Raw genomic sequence first — 20560 nt, 5'->3', positions numbered from 1 at the left:
GGTTGTTGGATAAGTATGGGAGAGGCCTTTGCTCTGCAGTGGGCGTAACCAGGCTGATGATGATGATGAAACTAGCTTGTATTCTTTTGTTCTTAGTTCGCGTTTTTTTACACGCACGCTCGATAACAACGCTAAACTTCGAATCCCGTATTTCTAAAACACCCTAATAACGAATCTGCAGCAGATCCATCACCGACACTTTTTGTGAGCTACGCATGGTAAGTACGCCTCAAGTATAATTAAAAATTAAGAACCTAATCATTCATTGGGCCACGCACTAAGTATGTCGATCCTTAATAATCGCCCGCACCTGAAGACGTACACGGGCCAGGTAAGCGCTACACGTCGATCAGAGCTGGAGGCCCACCATCGTTAACCATCACTCCACGTCGACCCGAGGTGCGGGACATTCGGGTCCTTTAGAGGACGTAATCTCACTCTAGCCTAACTCGTCAGCAGTGGATAGCAGATATCAGCAGGGTAATAAGTCTAAATCCCTAAGGCTAGCGACCACACAGGAGTTTAATTACCAGCGTTTCGATTGCCCCCGCGTAGCAGACGACAGGCACCCCAACGGCGCTCTGCGTAGCCACGCGGTTAAACGAATACGACATCAACTCCAGGGGGCGCAGGCAGAGTGGTCGTAGCTGTCCGAATAGTAATTTGTCGTTAATATATGCTAAGACGCCTTTGAATCGTACCCTGCATGCAGCATGGACTCTTCTCGTAAAGCAGTGAGCGCACACGTCGGTTCGGGTCAGGCCGATTCTGGTTGTCCCTTCTAGCTAGCTGCAATGACGGCAATTTTTTGCACACTAAGTGGGGAAAGTATGTACATTTACGAGTTCTTTCTAACGTGACTGCTGAAACTTCGTCCACGTGATTGTGCGATTAACCTGCTCTGGTGTAGCTACGCGTTTAGTAATTTTTTACGCAATGGGAAAACGTGCTTTAGTTGACTTTTGAAGGCATTACCGAGCTTCGTCATCAAAGAATAAAGCAACCAGAACTTTTTTTTTCCCACGTAGTTCAAATTCAACTTACCGGGTCGATTGCCAATCTGAACTTTTGCGGTATGAAAAGGAGAGAAGACAACCATACGCAAATTAGACGCTTCTCTTCCGGAGAATATCTAAGTTGTGCTATCTTTTGAGCGGGCCACGTCTGTATTGAGCACTAAGAACATCTGTATCAAACCTGCTTTCACGTATTCGTAACATTCCAGCAATAACATACCTATGAAGTCACTGTTAAGGCGCAGGAGCGTTCTCATACGTTCTGCTTAATACTCTTGACTTTGTTTTTAAGTTTACGAGTGCCACAGTTAAGCTCTATAGCTCATTATTTGTGTCATTTAAATGTTTCGTCGGAATGGATAATCAATCAGACAATTTCTGACACTGAAGAATATGTTGCATCATAGTACACATAAGCCATCAATACAATAGTATGCTTCATATTTCATTCTTAACAGGCAGTTCTGCGGAACCTACGTAGGTAATGCTCTCATAAGAATGCATCACTCCTCACGTTTCGGGGACAGCTGGATTCTCATACGTGGCATCTATTACCGATTAACTCTTGGTGTAGGTGAACTAACGGCGTGTAGAGTAAACGTTAGGTCAAATGACGCATTGTTAATATGCAGTGAGCTTGCACTATGCGATGCACTTTTTTTTTTATGGGGGATGCAGCTCGTGTGTGGTAGAATCTGTGCAAGCAATGAGGATCGACATTTGGGCGAGTTGGTACTGGTTGAACATCTTGAAGGGGCAGCGCAAAAAGACGATGACAGAAGGCAGGAACACAAAGGACAGCGCTGTCCTGTGTGTTCCTGCCTTCTGTCATCGTCTTTTTGCGCTGCCTCTTCAAGATGTGCAAGCAATGAGCCCTGTCGCACAAAACGAGTCACTCCACTCATATTTTCCTAGGTTATACGTTTATATCTGCCTTCCTTCATATTCGGTGACTGTAACGTATGAAGTGAATGTTAGGCCAGATGACGTACTACATTCTCCTGTCTTGCTGCCATGTGGTGCATATTGTACGTTTGGATCGTGAGTGGACGTAATGCGAAACGTTGCTCTAAGACTGCGCAGAGTTAACTTCTACGTATGAAGCGGATTATGAAAATGACAAACGGTGCAATTTGTTTAAATACAGGCAAGCTCAACAAACGAAACAAACGAACTCCTCTTGCTAGCGGTTTGTGAAAGCTTGAGAAAGGCTTCTGAAGATGGCTGCAAAAAAACACTCCGCCTGCTTACGGCACCACCTCAAGTTGTTGAAAAAGAGAAGTTTGCGGACATCTGGCTAAACAGCCATGCGAAACAACTTATTTACGCGACTGGGAAAAAAAAGAGGTTTCATTATACGTTTATACAAAGCTTCCCTCGTGTTTCATGAACGTGCGCAATACACAAGAAAACCTTAAAACGAAGGTTGCTGCAAAAGTTGTCTTTTCTGTATGCACAGTGTAAGCGTGGAGAAGCCATCTTCGAACAATGCTTTTAGCTAGGGACTAGGGCCCGATTATTAGGCGCGGTGCGCCTAGCCTGTACACACACGAGGCCTAACGCTAGCTTATAGAGACTCCACAGCTACCTGCAATGGCAGGTGAAACCGTAACCTAGCCTAACCTGAGTTCACCTAACCTAGCAACTCGATAAATGCTTCTCGAGGCAATTCGGTAATGGGAATTGACGAAGCTGAGCCCCCCTACACGAGAAAGCCCCGGCAACTGTATAATCGCGTGGCCTAACACCACCTAATAGCTTAAACACACGATGAAGGCTTCTCGCGGTGATCTCCGGTTAGCCCCGTCCTGAATCACGCGGCTCTATTGTTTGACGCCGAAATTCCCTATCTTGTCTCATGTCTCATGGCCCTCCCTAGTGGCATTTCCGACCTGGGCTACGAATCTTTACTTTACAGAACGCACACATCTTCAGCCACGCATGTTATGCCCCGCATAACCATTGCTCTTATCTGTCTCAGAAACTAAAATGCTAAAGTGCGAAGGTCTTTAAACGCAAGTGCAAATGTCTTGTTGGCCTTTATCCCACATAATGACGACGCAAATGTGCAATGACGTGATTGGCCTTCAAACGTCTGCAGCAGGTTGAGCAGAGTCTTCATCCATATGCTTGAACGCCACTGGAAGAGAAAGTCTTCTCTTGCATAGACCTACGAATATAACAGCCTCGTTCAGTCATCTACTTGCTTGTGGACGCTCTGTTTTGACCTTTCAATAATGTACGAAATGTCCAGCTTTCGTTCTTGTCACCCAGTCATTCATTCTTTCAATGTACTTTATATGTCTTTATTAGGGGCATAGGGATGCCTGGTACGTTAATATGGTAACGCAAAAAAAAACCATGAAAAACTGAGTATCAACAACGCAGACAACAATCCGGGCATATTTTCGTGCATATCAGAAAAAAAAGGCGTTAAAAGATGCACGAGCTATCTGAAGATATATGCTAAAGAAAGTTACGTGGTATCCTTTACGCAGACAAGCTAATTAGGAGAACTAAGTAAATATAATATAGTACTATAGCTACTCTGATTCCTGCGGGATCCAGTCCCTCGTTCCCATGGTGGTCGGAGGATAACTCCTTTTTTTTAATGTGGGTTTACGCAGCCGAGTATCGTTCGCATTTGCGTACACAAGTCTCCATCGGACTAGGGTAGTTCTGTGGCGGGGTCCTGCCAACGTGCTGCCATAAACTGGTATTCGAACCGAGCACCTTCAGTAGAAGAACCCGATATTCTATGTTTACATCGAGACACTGCCATTCGCGCTATGTATGCGAAAATTCGCTTTCAATTCAGTCCAACCGCCGAACATCTCGAAAACGAGTCTTGGCTCACATGAGTAAATACTTACGCTCGGGAAAAGCGACTTCGCCGGCTGTATGGATCGCAAACAGAGCCATCAGCTGGTGGTCTATTCGATTAAAGCGGCTCAACCACATGTGCGAGGAAAGTAGACTATTCAATTGGAGAGTTGCTAATAACGTCACACCTATTTGAGTCCAGAGCACTACGAGTACAAACTCCGGAGTGCCCCCCCCCCAAAAAAAAAATATAAATAAACGCGCCCCACTACGTGAATGCGAATCGCATTAACGACGACGAAAATCCCGAATGGAGGAGTTCTACCAGAAGCTTTTCGGCATATTTAAAGCTTTTCCCTAAAAGAGCCCCTAAATCCCTTTGAACTCGAAAATTTGTTAATGGTGGCAACTATGTACCAGTATGCAATCAAACCACAGACGAATTTTTTTTAAAAATATTGCCATTGTAGCAACGTCACAGGCGTTTCCTGAACGACTACGCGGTCACCGCTGTTTTTTGCTGGTCTTAGTTACGCTCCCCACAGGTGCTTTCTCCTCCTCGTGGCGTACGCTCACCAATTCCACTCGGGGAAACGAAAACTACTGGTCAGATCGGGTTGGTGCGCTGTGGGGCTCCATTTCGAAGCGCCGTCGGATGCTTATAATGAAGATAAATTGGGCCATAGCTTGTGCTCAGCCACCGAGGAGAGAAACGCACCAACCCAGCCTAACTGGGTCGGTCCATTTCAACATGAGGAGGTTGGCAAAAAAAAAAATTCAATAGCACTTTGCCGGTGTGCGACGCGTTCACACTTACCTGTGTGTCTTCTTGCTGCCCCAGGCCGTGTAACTACAGAGAAACGAAATAACGGTGATCGACACCAACCCACAATAATGCGTTGTTGAAACAAGATGGAGGTACATCGGATCGCTTACTCGTTGGTCGCCTTGGTCCAGCTGAAGAAAGTGGTGGAATGAACAAATACAGTGAAGGTTCAAAACGTGAGCAGCCGTGAACAGTTTTATATATTTTGTGCTCAGTCGGTTGCACCGTACTTGGAGATTATTTTCGAAAAATCGCTTCATGAATCCTGCATTCCAGATGACTGGAAAATCGCAAGCATAGTGCCAATCCACAAATCTGGTCCTCGTGACACCGCCCCAAATTATAGGCCAGTATCACTAACTAACTAAGCATACTTTGTATACTAGTGTAGTAGCACATATGGACGCACATTCATTGTTTAATCCTCGTCAGCATGGTTTTCGAAGGGGCCTATCTTGTACTACGCAGTTGACTGAATTTGTGCACGAGCTTGCAGGGGCACTGGACAGGCGTCTTAGCGTGGACTGTGTGTTCTTGGATTTCAAAAAGGCATTTGATACCGTGACGCACTGTTTACTAATAAAAAAAATGGCCTTTTACAATATCAGTCCTCAAGTGATATCATGGGTAGAAGATTACCTACGTTTACGTCAGCAGTTTGTGGTGGTGAATGGTACTCAGTCACAGAAGGTGCAAGTTGTGTCCGGTGTTCCGCAAGGCTCCGCGTTGGGGCCGCTATTGTTCTTGCTGTACGTGAACGACATTAGTGACGGAATAGTGTCTCAAATGCGGTTATTTACGGACGACTGCGTCCTCTATAGAATAGTCACTTGTGACCGTGACGCTGAGATGTTTCGGGAAGACTTGAACAGAATCTCAGAGTGGTGCGTGAAATGGAATATGAATTTGAATTTGTCTAAAACTGTTCATATGAAATTTACAAGAAAGAAAAACCTTGATATGCAACCATACCTTATTAGGAATGTAATGTTGGAACAGGTATTTGAATTTAAATATTTAGGTGTTTATTTTACTCACGCTTTCAATTGGCGTCGACAAGTCGATAATGTCGCTGCTAAAGCATGCAAAATCCTGGGATTTCTTCGCCGAAATGCAAACACTTTTCCTCAGTCATGTCGCGACATTTTGTACAAGACTTATGTGAGGTCAATTCTAAAATACGCGTGTATGGTTTGGGACCCGCCTACTCGTAGAGATAAAAATAAGCTGGAGCAGGTGCCGAACATTGCCGCTCGTCTCGTATCTGGCTGTAATCACGAATTAAATAGTCGTTCTCGAAAGTTAGCGCCAAACGTATCTTCTGTGCTCTTCTTGTGTCCTCTTTTTCTCCACATGCATTTTCACTGATTTATCATCTCTTGAATTCAGCTGGTAAGTACAATTTCCCCTATATTGTCCGTGGTGTCACTGTTTGTTGGCTATATATATATATATATATATATATATATATATATATATATATGTATATATATATATATATATATATATATATATATATGTGTGTGTATGTGTGTATAGCGTAACTGCCAATGGCCTGCTCCGGACCACTGTCCATCACAATTCGTTCCTCGAAGAGGCAGGAGCAGTGTCGAGTGAGCTCCTGAAGAACACCTCCCACTGGGGTGAACGCGGTTTAAACCATAAATAGGCGAGACGTACAGCTAGCACATTTTTGTCTCATTTCCCGCTCAATCGTACCGCAATCTTGATGTTTCGGTTTCCCAGAATGGCATACGCCTGCGAATGATTTTTTTTTTAATTCGACTCATTTGAATAGAAGGTATGCTAAATTATGCGCGTGCGCCTCCCCGCATCTCTTTTCACACACACAAGATTGGCGGACGTCACCCTGGAACTAGGAATAAAAGAAGGCGGAGACGAGTCGATGCCACTGCTTTTTCCCATTGTTTATTTATTACTACACCATTGCTATTTGCAAGCCACGTGTGGCTAAATGATGCTGTGAGTAGAAAGTCGCCCATTTAGGGTAGTGGTTGTTTGATGCTGCGAAAAGCTTACTTCCAATATTCCGTCTTTCATCTATTAAAAGATTACAATGCGACTCTTGTGTCCTTGCCTGCTCAAAGACTGCAGCAAGATCAGCCCGGCTTCTTTATATTTCAGTTACCTTACAAAAAAAACGTTATTCTATAGGCTGGAAAGCGTTCACGGTGCCTGTAGTGTTAAGGGTAGCGGCAAACAGCCTCTTTGGCACTCGAGTTACAACAGCAATATTCTATCAGCGATTGTCAGAGCATGTCGACCGTGGCTCCTCATTCGATCAGCTGCTGGACCGTTCACTGGGAAATCGTCCCGGAAGAAAACTTCTTTACAATGAAACCTTCGATAACAGTAACTGTGAATTCCGTGGAAGTTTTTTTCGTATACTTTCAAAGATCTGCAAAGCATACCTAAAGCACTCGCAATCGCACATTCGGAAATCACCTGTACACCTGGTTAACGTACGTGCTCAAGCAGTACTCTTACAGAGCACTCTTAAAGAGTACTTAATGAGTACGGCATGCACACCTGCACAGCTTAGCAATATACGGTGATATCTTCGCGGTTACCAATTTCAATGCATGGGGGCTATCGGGAGCTTAGCTTATAGATTTGGGTACATTGCCTGTACGACCATTTGCTCCGCGTCGGCATAGTAAGACATAAATGACAAAATCATGCATCGCTAAGGGTCACTTACGCTGAGAACCGAGCGTTAGAGATGTTTTGTTGTTATTCAGATAAACCGTTTGTTTTCACGCTGACAGGCCTAGAAAGGCAGTGTTTTGATTTCCACCTAGCAGATCGGCGCTTCAAGATAACCATACGCTGGGCGTGTTGGCAATCCATACTTGTAACTACGTCGCAAATAGCACAATGCGGAAAAAAAACAAAAACAAAGACCAGACGTGAACAGATTGGTAGATTATCACTGCGTGCGTCCTGTCTTTGTTTTGGCATTGCGTAATTTTGCGCAGTTGTATCCTGAAGAAGCAGAACCGGACGCACCATTAGTGTTAGTGGTGAGGTGCTGAGGTGCGCTATAAATGTCCACTTCATCGCTGCATCACTAACCTTCTAATATACGCCTCAGCACGGTAGGCGATGAGTGTGTGCTAAAGACTTTAATCTTTCGGCCTGTCTACAGCGGTTCCCAGGAGAGGAAGCGTATGCGTGCCTGGCCCAACGTATCGCGTATCGCGCGGTAACGTATTGTAAGGCAAAGCTAAAAACTCACCTCGCTACGAGTGTGTCGTGCTGACATAACCTGTTCTATCTGTTCGGTCATTTCGACAGAACTGTCATGGCAGTCTGATGGTCGCTGGTTCGAACTGCGTCAAGGGAAATTACGTACCGCAGGTGGATTGTTCCTATATTGAAACTGGGGTACCAACTTGACTGGCTGTGAGTGACCGGTACGAGGTTATCTCCGTTACGACAGAGAGATGTCATAAGCGTACATCGTTGGCGCGCTGGTGGACGCCTGGTAGTGTCAAAGTGTCGTCTGCTTTCGTTGAGTGGCCGTCGCATATTAATGAGATCTCCGCTAAGCCCACTGTGTGTTTTATACGGAATGGATCCATTGTAACTTACCTGCCTTCGGGTCGTGTTCTGGAGGAAACAAGAACGGAAAAAAATGCAACAAGAATGTCGACCAAGTAGGACGACAATGTGCGGAAAGAAATATACTTTCAAAAGAAAAAAGAACGCCACCTCCGTAACGAAAAATGTTGGGAACCTACTCACGTGCATCAAGGCTTATATCTTCTTTTTCTGCGTGTGAAAGAGAGAGATAGAGAACATTAGCGTTCAATGTGCAACATGTTGCAACACGTCAAGTATAAATTTAAAAGTGCTTTACAAGAAACTTCATTATAAGGCATAGGGTTTCCTACAGAAATTACTATTGTAATTTATGGCTCTGCGATTATTCAGTCGCTACGCGAATGATAATTACCTACATGTATTTGTCTAATATTCGTTCTTGTGGCTTCCAAAATTCTTGTGCCGTTATTTATGAAACCTTATCTGCTTATGCTGACCTAAATTTGAGAATAATATTTCTGTTCTGACTGTAGAAGGCAGTATCACTCTGCCTACGTGCACCGCGCACTGCTGCATCTCTAACGCAACATATTGTTGGAAAAAAAAGAAAATTCACCTGCAAATTTAGAAAGTGGCTATAAAGCCCCAAGGACGAACTATGAGGCAATCATTGCACTGATTGTAATTCACACTCTGACCTAACAAGCTTGCGAGCTGGCACAGACACATGCTCCAGAGTTTCCTGTGGAAACTTTTGCAGCAAATTCTTATGTCACAAGTGCTCTTTTTTCGGTATTATGGATCGACGCACACAAAAAGGAAACACTGATTCAGATTAGACCGCAACGGCATTCTTTGCAAATTTTGTATGCGTCACTTTTCAGGTAAAATGCCTATGAGTGCAAGAAAAAAATGCATGGCCAAGCTTTCATTCTCGGAATGTCTTGGCAAGTCCCTATCACGCCTACGTAAGTGTGATGTCACAGATTTCAAATTATTTTGCTTTCTTTGTGCCTGATCGCATTTCGAATCGCGCGCCGAATCTCCGGCACCACTACGTCACTGTGACGTCATGAATATTAAAGTACTTTTCTCCTTTTGTAAAAGTGAACGGAATAAGGGCGGCAGAAAACGATGTGGGCGGCACAGACGTACTCTCATTCCGCTAAACAATACAGATGATCCACCAACTGGCCAAGGATCAACTATTCTATTTTTCTCGTATTTGGGCCTTGTGTGATCTTGATTTGAGCGCCCAATTCGCAGGAACCCTACGTCATTGTGACGTCACGGATTTGAAAGTATTTTGCTCATATGTGGACCGCTGTAGCGTTCTGAAAGTCGGCGAGACTTTCAAAGTTCAACCTTTGACTCTTCTAGTATACATTGCAGTCATATACCAAGAAAAAAATGAAACATTCCTGAGTAGATGCCATGTAAATCCATGAAATCGGAGAAAGCTTGTTTGCGAATTTGAAGGAGGCGTCGCTACCGGTCTTTCGTTTCTGCGTCCTTTCTGGTTTTCTGGCTCGTCAACGTACTCTGGAGGCAGTTTTTATTTTATTATTTGGTAGCGTAGAAAGGTTATTTACTGGTGCTAAGGCGTTTCGCTGCTCACATCGATGACGTGGGTTCGATGGGTGTGGAATGCAAATACGCTTGTGTACATGTGTTAGCACATGTAAAAACAAAGAAACCGCAGATGGTCAAAATTATTCCGGAATCCCTCGCTATGGTAGACCGAATAATCATATCGTGATTTTAGCTTGTAAAACGCCAGAATGTTTTTATAGATATTTGCTACTAATGTTTAACTTTCCCCTTTAGTATGCACTTAAACCACCACTGATTAGGCACCTACTATTATTCGCGGAGGAGGGAGCTATTAATGCCATTCCAATGGTGTGCATACCGATTACTCTTCCTGGTTCTTATGCCACTACAGTCCCGGTAAAGTACCAGTATCGTGTTGGTGTTGACACCTGTGGCTGTACGCGGTGTTTTAGCAGAGGTTCTAGGCCATTGTGAAGCGCAGAGTAAGCTGGATTAGAAGCGAATTTTATGACGAGGCGTCTTTCGCTGCAGCCAGCATCAGAATATGTGCCTTAATCGCCAATAGGAGAACTATTTAACAAATATTTACGGCTACCAAATAGAGCAAATCAGTGGTCAAAGCAAACCTGTCGTAATTGCAAAATTAAAACCAGCCACATCGTCATGTCCACGTCCTCGCTATACGCCCTGTAATATAGCGCCACTTTCGACCAACGCATCGTCAAGGTTTGTGGTAAAGGCACTACTGTTCTAGCTGACACGTATCAGCGCACGGTATTTTTTTTTTCGCAGAGCTGGTAAGGCGTTAACTACCTAGCCATATAAGCCTTACTTTTACTCTCTAAGAGTATACATCACATCTCAGTCACAAGTTTAACGCGATCTGTCTCCATTGCCCAGCTGTCGCTGACACAGGGATGAGTTCCCTGAGTAGTACAGCAGTAATGATACTAAATATGACGCTACTGAACCCGCCGCGGTTGCTCAGTGGCTATGGTGTTAGGCTGCTGAGCACGAGGTCGCGGGATCGAATCCCGGCTACGGCGGCCGCATTTCGATGGGGGCGAAATGCGAAAACACCCGTGTACTTAGGTGCACGGTAAGGAACCCCAGGTAGTCAAAATTTCCGGAGTCCTCCACTGCGGCATGCCTCATAATGAGAAAGTGGTTTTGGCCCATAAAACCCCATAATTAATTTTTTTATGACGCTACTCGCGCTTCTTAATCTGTGTTATCACTTATGGATGCTGTAGTTCCACAGAAATGGAACGATATATAGTGAATTGTGACACGATATCTAATTACCTGGTTGTCGAATCTGAAAATAATTCGTAGAGTTAACCGTGATGATAAATTATGAAAGCCCTGGTGCTTGGTCAGTATTAAAGCGAACATTTCCTTGCCCAAAACGCCCTATTTGTTCATCTCTGGAACTTCCTACTGTCTGTATTATTTTGACTATATATTCCCGTTGTTTTTCTATATATTTTGCGTCTTTCACTTTGTAGCACGTGGCGTTCTTCGGAGGAAAAACACATTTTAAGAAGAATAGTGATGGAGACGTTTACTAACCTGTCTTATTGGTGTCTGCGTGACCTAAGGACAAAAGTGGGAAAAGATCACAGTGCAAATAAGCTGGGCATGATGCATACATCACTAGAGGAAGTTGCGAAAGGTGAATAACATACTAAAATTTGTAATTCGGAGCATGAAGAAACTTTTGTCTGCTTTGGATGTGCTTACAGGTGCAGTGTACAGAACTTCGACATTAGTTCTTGGTGCGAGTTACGGATTTCCAAACTCTGCACTTCTATTTTTTTTTCCCTTTAGCTTGCCTATGTTGGGAAGTTCTTGTAAACATGCTCAAGCTTTCAATGAAAGTTGTGCTTGCCTCAGCTCATAGAATTCATCTTTCTCTCCCAAATTCAATAAATTTTATTGAGATCGGGTCAGCAGTTTTCTAATGTGAGCATTTCTGTGTTTTACATGCACTTAAACAGGGAAGTCGCAGTTGACGTGACTTCCTGTAAAGAGTGCAGCATATTGTACGTTTCTGGTCAACTAAAGGCATAGCTTGGCATGATCGCTCACGAACGAAGTGAGCCATATTCCCTCCGCATGGGCGAAATAGAGCATTTGTGAGTCACGAAGGGTGTGCGTGGACTTGAGTATGAACAGAAGTGTGTACTGGTAAATATCGGTACGAAAGAAAGACTGAGAGTGATTATGAGAGGACATGAGTATCAACGTTAGCGACTGCCGGCGCGTGTCAACGGGCGTGCGTGCGTGCGTACATAGGCGAGTGTCGGAGAGTGTAAGTGGAGGCGAGTATGAGCGTTAGTGGCTAAGCGTTAGTGCCTAAGCGTTAGCGGGTAAGCGTTACTTGCCTGAGGGTTTTAGCATGTTTAGTATTCGTGTAGATGCAAGTGGAGTGAGTATTTTACTGGATGAACGGAGGCGCAAACACGAACGTCCAGCACGGTGCAGCCACCTGGTGGCAAAGAGTTCAATCAGACAAGGGTTGATACTGCAGTGATCAAGTGTATTCTACTGCACTACTTGCGTAAATTTTAGGCAGTGACGTAATTGTGCTGCTGCCGAAAATTTACGTCACTACTAAAGTAAAATACACTTGGTTAATGTAATATCAGCTCTGCGTTTGTCTGATTGAACTCTGTGGCAGCAGGTGGCTGCATCGTGAAAAACATTCACGTCTGCGCCTCCTGCACTCGTCCGGTAAAACGTCCACTCGGCTTGCGTTCACTCGAATACCTGACACGCTAAAACTGTCTCACGAAAGTGACTTTAACACATGTACTGCCGAGTATGCGCAGGAACGTGAGTAAGTGCATATGAGTGTGAGTAAATTGCCACAAAGAAAGTATTTGTCAACATCAATTAATATCGGCTAAATCTGCCGACCTATGTCTAAAGGTGATGTATTTTTAATCACTCCCACCCAACCTTCCAGTCCTTACCTTTATCCTTATCCTTTTCTTTATCCTTTCCTTTCTTCTCGACCTCTTTGCCTTTTTGCTGACTTTTGTCCTGTTTGTCCTGCTGCAGCTTTGCCTTTTCCTTCTCCGTCTCCTTAGTTTTTTTCTTGATCTTTTTCTTAATGGCGGACCCTCCATCGGGCTTCTTTTTCTCTGGCTTCTCGGAGACGGTCGAAGGCATACCTTATGGAGAAGAAGAAGCCAAAATTATATTTTTTTTGCTGAAAAACATTTAGAAAGGCAAGCTGGGCGAATGAAGGGCCTCGTGGGAGTGAAAATAAAAACAACGCTGTTATAAAAATAGTGAGAAGTCAAGAGAGCGTTTCGTTGTCATTTACGTGCTCGCCTGCTTACAACGATGCAATGCTTCAATGAATTGTTGGTTCTTTGTTCTCCTACTGCGAATGCTCAGAGACTCGACGTGGTACACATGTGATGAATCGAGTTATTTATAGCCATCTGTAATACTCCTAAAAATGCGCTAGGCACCGGCTTTGTTCTGCACGGAATCGTGCAAAGAAATGAGAGGCTGCGTATATAAAACCTCACTTCAGCAATTATACTTCTCTATTTTAAAAATTATTCAAGAATACCCGCAAAGGCTTTCAGATACATGAGGGCATTAGATAAGGATGGAGAGGGGGGGATGTTAGGCTTCAGGCAAAAATGATAGAACTTATCACTGAGATACATAATTACGCAATTATAATCTAATTATGAAAGCTTGAACAGAACGCATAATACAAGAAACAAGGTGTCAGGAACATACTTTAACTAAACAACAAACGATACAATTAGACAATTTACACTTACGTACTACAGAGAAAGAGAGATTGGCTATGCTATTAATAGAAACGGTAGCTGAATATGCACCAGTCAATGAAGAAGAACTAATTGTCGTTTAATAAGGCATACGAAACTAAGAAAATAGAAGATGGGCCATTACAGAATTAAGTTTAACACGTAAATGTTTATTAGACGGAAGTATTGAAATGCTAAGTTACCGTGAATTAATCAGTTACAGTGAAGTTACATCTAAGCTGCATATGAAGAGAACTATACAGGGTCATCATTATTAAGTTTTATAGAATATTTAAGTAGCCTGTTGCAGCTAGGATAATTGTAGTCCTTGAGCTGGATCATTCAGTGAGGCATGCAGTGAGATTACTTGCATGAGAAATCGAAATACATGTTCAACTAACAAAATCCACTAATTATCCTTTGAAGTACTTCACGGCACGTATTGCAATTTACACATTGTGGCCGGTGCGTTCGCAAGGTGTATCCACTTCGAATCAATTTCCAGAATGACACCGGGTGCGGGCGAAAGGAATCCGAAACACAGGGGTTGCGACCAAACTACGACCCAGTGCCCTTAGCCTCATAGCAAAGAAGCTATATATTAGACCATGCATGCGGTCGGGCTAGCGCTCCCCTCTCGATCTGTTTCTGTACCCGTGGATCGACACGCAACTCGGATGCATTTCTTCCATGGATCCCGTGTTCTCGCTTCCTTTGTGCGCAGCTGTACCTTAAATCAAGTCTTGTTCCTCAAATGTAAGTCATGAACGAGGATTCTTTCGCACGGTGTTCTTGTACTAATCCTTTTTTGCGCTAAGATTTTTTGTTTTAGAGCGCAGCTGCTAATGGCTCGTTCCTGCGGCGAGCGTCGGCGTCGGCGGCGGCGTAACCGAGCAAACGAGCACAGCGGCGAAAGTTGAAAGAGCGAACGTGGAGCGGCAAATGAAAGACGCGAGCCAAGAACGGAGGACACCAACGAGAGCGGCCCCCTTAGTGACGTGCACGCGGGAATATGGCTGCACGCGGACCGGCTCGACCGCTCGATGCGTACTCGTATGTTGTCTCAGCCGGACCGCTAGCTTCGTACTATCGTCTGCTCGCGTCAGCTGTCGCTCGCGCTTGTTTGGTTTGCTTGGTTTGCTATTGTTTGGGCTTGTTCCAGTTGTCATGGTTTGCGATTGTTTTGTAATCTCATTGTGTGTGAGACTTGAAATGTGTAGCGCCTTCTGGAAGCCAAGCGACACCAGCGAATACACTGGAGCCTTCGACGAGTCATGCATAACAGCCGACGTGCTTGGCCCACAGATCAGATTTTCGATGACTGCCGACTCCGCTGCATGTTTCTGTCAAATTACTTGCCTCAATATATCGCGAATTGAAAACACGAGCAGAGCTGCGCTCAAGTTTCACATTGGGAAGCATAGTAATCCGTCGGTGAATTTTTGTTTACTAGTTCACTTGCACTGAACTAATGTATCATCTTATTCATGGCGTACAAATCTAGTGCCGTCACAACATTTTCAATCTTTCTCGACGAACAGTTTCAAGGCGAGGTTGAGCAAACACTAAACATCGATGCTGAGGGCTTCATTCGGGCAACATTGCACGGGGAACATCGCTACGCCGAGCAATGGGCAGCCTTTTTTGACCTGTCTTGACGTGTGACTAGAACCAGCGTAACAATCCAACTATACCGCCCTCATGGCCGCTTGCTGAAGCAACCGCCAAGTGTTAAATGTATCCAAGGAGCAGTAAACGAACACCGAAGGTCGCTTACCCCGAGCAGTTGGTACTGAATAGGTATTTGTGACTCGTGGGTAATTGAGAGAACGTCGAGATGACGAGCACCGGTGGTGTGTATCTCCTTCTTCCGCTTCTTCTTCTTCTTCTTCTGCGCGAGCACATCTCGTGACCCACGTCCACACGAAAGCCTAATTTCATCTTTCTTTGCACGGCAAGCGCCCAGAGTTTAAGTTCTACTGACGCGAATTTCCGAAGCACTAGGAAAGCGCACATTCGAAAGCGAGTGCAAACAGCAACTTTTCCCACGCGTAAATTTGTGTACAAAACTAACGTCCGATTTGTTGCGTCTACAGGTGAGGATAAGTAACGTGAGGGCCTGTGTTAGCTCTACGGAGATGGAAGGCTTTGACCTAATCGTTGTTTAAATATAGATGTGAACATTTTCTCGCCCACTTTCGAGAAGTTCACAATTTTACCTACAAGTGCCGCTCAATGTGATGCAGGATTACTCAAGAACTAGAAGGTATACATTTTTATAAAAAGTTACAAACGGACGAGGTTGTTGAAGTCTCTCGTCACCCGACATGCTGTACCGAGCATTTGTAGTGCCCGCTGCCTTGTCTCTTGAGCGTGCGGGGAGAAACTCAGACAGCTATCAAAGTACATTCCAAGGTCCTCTGTTCCCTGAGCTCTTGGCAGCAGAACATCTTTAACACCATAGGGAAATAACGTCTTCTTATTCTTCTGCGTGAAGCAAGCCTACAATGTTGAATTTTGATGCGATTACGACCGCCTTGTTTCCAGAGCATCGTGACGCGAAATTCGCAATGTCCTTCCGGAGAGCGGCGCAATCATTAACCTTTTTCGCCACTTTGAAAAGTTTTGCTTCATCAGAATATTACAGAACTGGAGTTTTGAATGACTGCCGAAACGTCTTTAATAAACAGCGAGGAGAGAAGAGGGCCCAGGACAGACCCTTGAGGAACTCCACTTGTAACCGCATAAAGTTCTGACGACTGGCCATTTACACTAACGTAGGAGTACTGGTCGCGTAGGTGGCTTCTTATCAGTGCCGTGAAAGAGTGGTGCAGATCAAGTTGTTTGAAGTTTTGAAGGAGTATTTTGTGGCATACAACATCAAACGCCTTAAAGAGGTCAAAATAAATGACATTCAGCTGTCCTTTGTGTTACACTACTTGAGAGGCACGCTTCATGAAGCTAATGAGGTTGCTAGGTGTGGAGCATACTAAACCCTGCCGCTGAGAATTGGTAGTATTTTTAGCACAGAATTATTGAATGCAGGGTTGACTCGAATAATTTAGATACTGCTCATAGGAGAGAAAGAGGCCTGTAGTTACACGCAGTATTTTTACCCCTGACTTAAAGACGCGAACAACCCGCGCTATCTTCCAAGCCTTTTGATATGTATTTGTCTTTAAAGCAAGATTTAAAAAAAAACACTCAAGTAAGCACTGGAAGAAGCAAGGCCCCGTACGGCCTAATCAAAGCAGGTACACTATCGTCAGGGCCACGTAAAAAAGACGGTTTTAAGGGTTCGATGCTCTTAAAAACAAGTTCCTCTGATACCGATACACTTGAATCGACGGAAGGGTAAGTGGAAAGCTAAATCCGTCGCTGTACCCTTCACAGTACACAGACCCGAAGTGTAGGGCGAAGGCGCCCGCGACATCTCGAACAGGTTGGGGATAATCCGCAACAATTGAAATCAATCAAAGGTGTTTATTAAAGTGTCCAGAAGCACGGCTCATTGACGATAATAATAATAATAATAATAATAATAATAATAATAATAATAATAATAATAATAATAATAAATTGGACAACCACTCTTTTTTTTCTCCTTGGTTCCGTTTATTGAGCCAGGGCTTATGGATCTACCCCATACGAGGAATTCGCCATGAATCTCGCGATACTCTGAAAAATAATGTACCCCTTTAAACGAATAAATGTGTAAATCATTCTATAAGTCACAGAATTAGACCCGAAAAGGATGTAAGGGTTTGAGTCATAGGCCAATTTATACACTATTCACTTTTATGGGTTCAAACTATTTTACAATGTAGTAGGGGAGAAAAGAAGAAATATGAAATGAAATTTTTTACTTTGAAGAGAATACATCAAAGCGATAATATACTTTGGTATAGTAAATTTTAGTGATGTTTTAGGGTGTTCTTGTCATTTCATGTCAAATAAAGTTCTTGTCATGTCATGTCATGCTTTTTCCGGAGCGTCTGTGCTAGGGCACTCATACAGGAATGTATGCATCGCTTTAGAAAAAAAATCGATTATGGAATAACAACGATTTCATTGTTGTCCGTACTATTCATTTCATTCCTCATGTATTGTCTCATTTATATTATACAATTTTTTTTTTCTTTTTGGTTGAATGACTGCCTACTGAATCATTTTGAACTTTCCTCGGTTTAATTTATTCATCAAATTTATAGATTTATAATTGTATTACCTGAAAACATATGTAAAGACCGCGCGAATCTTGGCCAATTCCCGTGAGTGGGTATGGGCCAATCACACCAAGGTCATCATCATCATCGTCATCATCATCAGCAGCAGCAGCAGCAGCAGCAGCTGATCTCGCGGTCACGCTCTCGATCGCAACGGTGCTCACAGATTCCGTCCCGCTGGCTGTTCCACTGCGCCAAAAACCACGGTCCTTGTAAGGTAGGCGCAGTCGATCCTTTTGTATTGCAAGCTGTTCTGCTGCCCCTTTTGTTACTACCGCATCTCTCTCTCTCTCTCTTTTTTTGCTGGTGATAGGCTCGGGTATGCGATACTTTGCTCCTACCGATTAATGGCGCCAGTGTCTGTCCGCCCCGGCTGGGTGTATTAAATATATTCACTCCTTAAGCACGCGACTGCTATGCTAATGACCCAGAGGTTACTTAATTAAAGCATGGATTGGGCATGTTTGTTAGATGGCATGAACCTAAGGGCACATTAAACAGAATTAACAAGTTTGGGTGCATTGGTATATTAGACTGCACTTCTGCTTGTAGCACCAAGTGAGTGTCTTTCCACGATCTGAGATGCGGTGTGAGCAACAAGAGGAATAAACGACTAGAGTCTGGTGGCCGACGCCACCTCAAAGTTATCACAACCGTCTCCTCCAGATGACGTGAAAGAAATGAGTTCTAAATTTTTTTTTTTTACTTTCTGGGGTCTCTACGAGCCAGAACCACGATATCAGATGTGATGTGTGCCGTTAAGCGAAGCGGGGATGGGAGTCTTCAAATTTTAAGTACACGGAGATTTTGGTGTCACGCCTGTCCACTGAAATGTGGCCTCTGCGTGTGAAATCGAACTCAGGACCTCGATCTCGGCAGCGCAACCCTGTGGGCACTAAGATGCCATGGGGGGATTATATGAGAACTATCGGGTGAATAAATAAATGCAATATTGCGTTAGAAAGAAAGCAAAATCAAAACCGATAAGGATGTGCCGAACTTACCGGCAGCCGGTAAAGTAACGGTGATTACCTCGCCGGTATTTGAGCCCTATTGGCTGGGAGCAAACACATGACTATGCTGCCGGCGGACTGCTACAGAAAGGACATTCTGATGGCAACATAGTCTTAGAATCTAACCTCACCTAACCTAACACGCACATCATGATCTCACTACCCCGACTCTGGCACCGCTGCCCAGTTAGCGATCGAGTTAGCGTAACACTTAAACGGCTCTGGCACATGTTGGCCTCTAGCAACAGCGTTTGTGCGAGTGCTGCGAAGTAGCCCGGGGAGCAGGCTGAATTCTATGACAGAGGGACGGCTCCGAGGACTGCAAGCAAGGAACGGCAACAATAACAGTGCGCAATAAACATACCCGGTGTTAAAAATTAAGCTTTATGGTTTTCTTAAAATTAGGCACTGGGACGCACGCTAAGTCTGTTTGCGCAAATAAGTTATGCGACCAGGGGGACACAAAATGAGATGATAACTATCGCTGTCAGCCGCCCACTTAACTAACATTTATTAATTAACTTTTTGTTGACTGCAGTAAGTCAATATGTGTGTATTGAAAAGTTTGAGGCAGTCGTGTTTCTACAGATTACCACTTGGAACAATTCTTCTAGCGTGTTTCTGCTCCGAGGTGTCCGACTCCAAATTTTAATTGTCGTTCGCGTGATTACGCATGCAAGAGTAAAGATCGGTACAAAGCTCCTCCCTTATGGGACGCGGCTGTTGCGTGCGGTGTTTGGTCCGACAATGGGGCGGAGGCATAGGCACAGATCATAACTGTCCCCCTTCCCTTCTCGGCTGTGGAACACGTTTTTCTTCACAGTGGCGTCACGTGGTACCTTGTGTCGGTCTTGTACAGGGCGTATGTAAATTGTTCTCACATTTACTCGACCTTCCTTGCCATTCCCTCTCCCTGTGTTCTGACTACCCTAGCGCCAACCCACCACGTGCTGACCACCGATCAAGTGTCAGCTGACTACGCTACATGCATTTGCAGTTAACAATGGTTTTCTTCCGTTTTATCTCTCTATTATTCATTTCAGTCAACAGCCAGTTACTGCTACCTGCGCCCATTAAAGAAAGAAAAAGCCAAGTTTTTATTCCCGGTGAACAAACCTCGATCACTACCAGCTTCACCCACAAAACCGCACCGCACTTGCTCTCTGTGCCTCTGCGGTCTGTAACATATTTCCCAAAGAGACAATGCAGGGAGCCTCGTCTCCGCATTGAGTCGAGAAATGGTGCCAGCGTAATTAGCTGGCGCAGCTATATGGATTGTCTTCGCGTCTGACTCCAGTGTATTTCCGTAGGCATTCTTGCGGCAGAGTGCAGGCTGTCAACATCACATATCCCGTTTTCCTTTATGTTTATATATATATATATATATATATATATATATATATATATATATATATATATATATATGTATATATATATATATATATATACATATATATATATATATATATATATATATATATATATATATATATATATATATATATATATATATATATATTTATTTATTTATTTATCAGCGTGCTTGCATGCGTGAGTAACTCAAAGTAACTTCTTTGATCTTTGACAGCCTTCTCCCATATTTGTTCTGGTCTCGGTCTGTGTACGTGGTGATAATATGGCAAGCCCGCCGGAGGGTGAGCACCTTCAAGCCTTAAATAGAGTACTACATTTTAGCAGCACCACTCTTCGCCCCTTCCAAAGTGCTCGTACGACGTGG

At 44.0% G+C, this 20560-nt stretch overlaps 1 protein-coding gene across 8 annotated transcripts in view; it reads left to right on the top strand.

Moving 5' to 3' along the window:
• LOC135921697 (uncharacterized) overlaps positions 1-20560 on the top strand; it is a 381860-nt gene that overhangs the window by 315220 nt on the left and 46080 nt on the right. For 7 of the 8 annotated variants that reach the window (XM_070527008.1, XM_070527009.1, XM_070527007.1 and 4 more), the window contains one exon: positions 9117-9200. The exons of the other annotated variant lie outside the window; for it this stretch is intronic. In XM_070527008.1, the coding sequence (XP_070383109.1) occupies positions 9117-9200 (84 nt within the window). The remainder of the gene's footprint in view (positions 1-9116; positions 9201-20560) is intronic. 8 annotated transcript variants of the gene reach the window in all.

This window comes from Dermacentor albipictus, chromosome 10 (assembly GCF_038994185.2).
Source record: "Dermacentor albipictus isolate Rhodes 1998 colony chromosome 10, USDA_Dalb.pri_finalv2, whole genome shotgun sequence".
NCBI lineage: Eukaryota > Metazoa > Arthropoda > Arachnida > Ixodida > Ixodidae > Dermacentor > Dermacentor albipictus.
The sequence above is the reverse complement of the archived record's forward strand: the minus strand, read 5'-3'. Positions and strand labels throughout refer to the sequence as shown.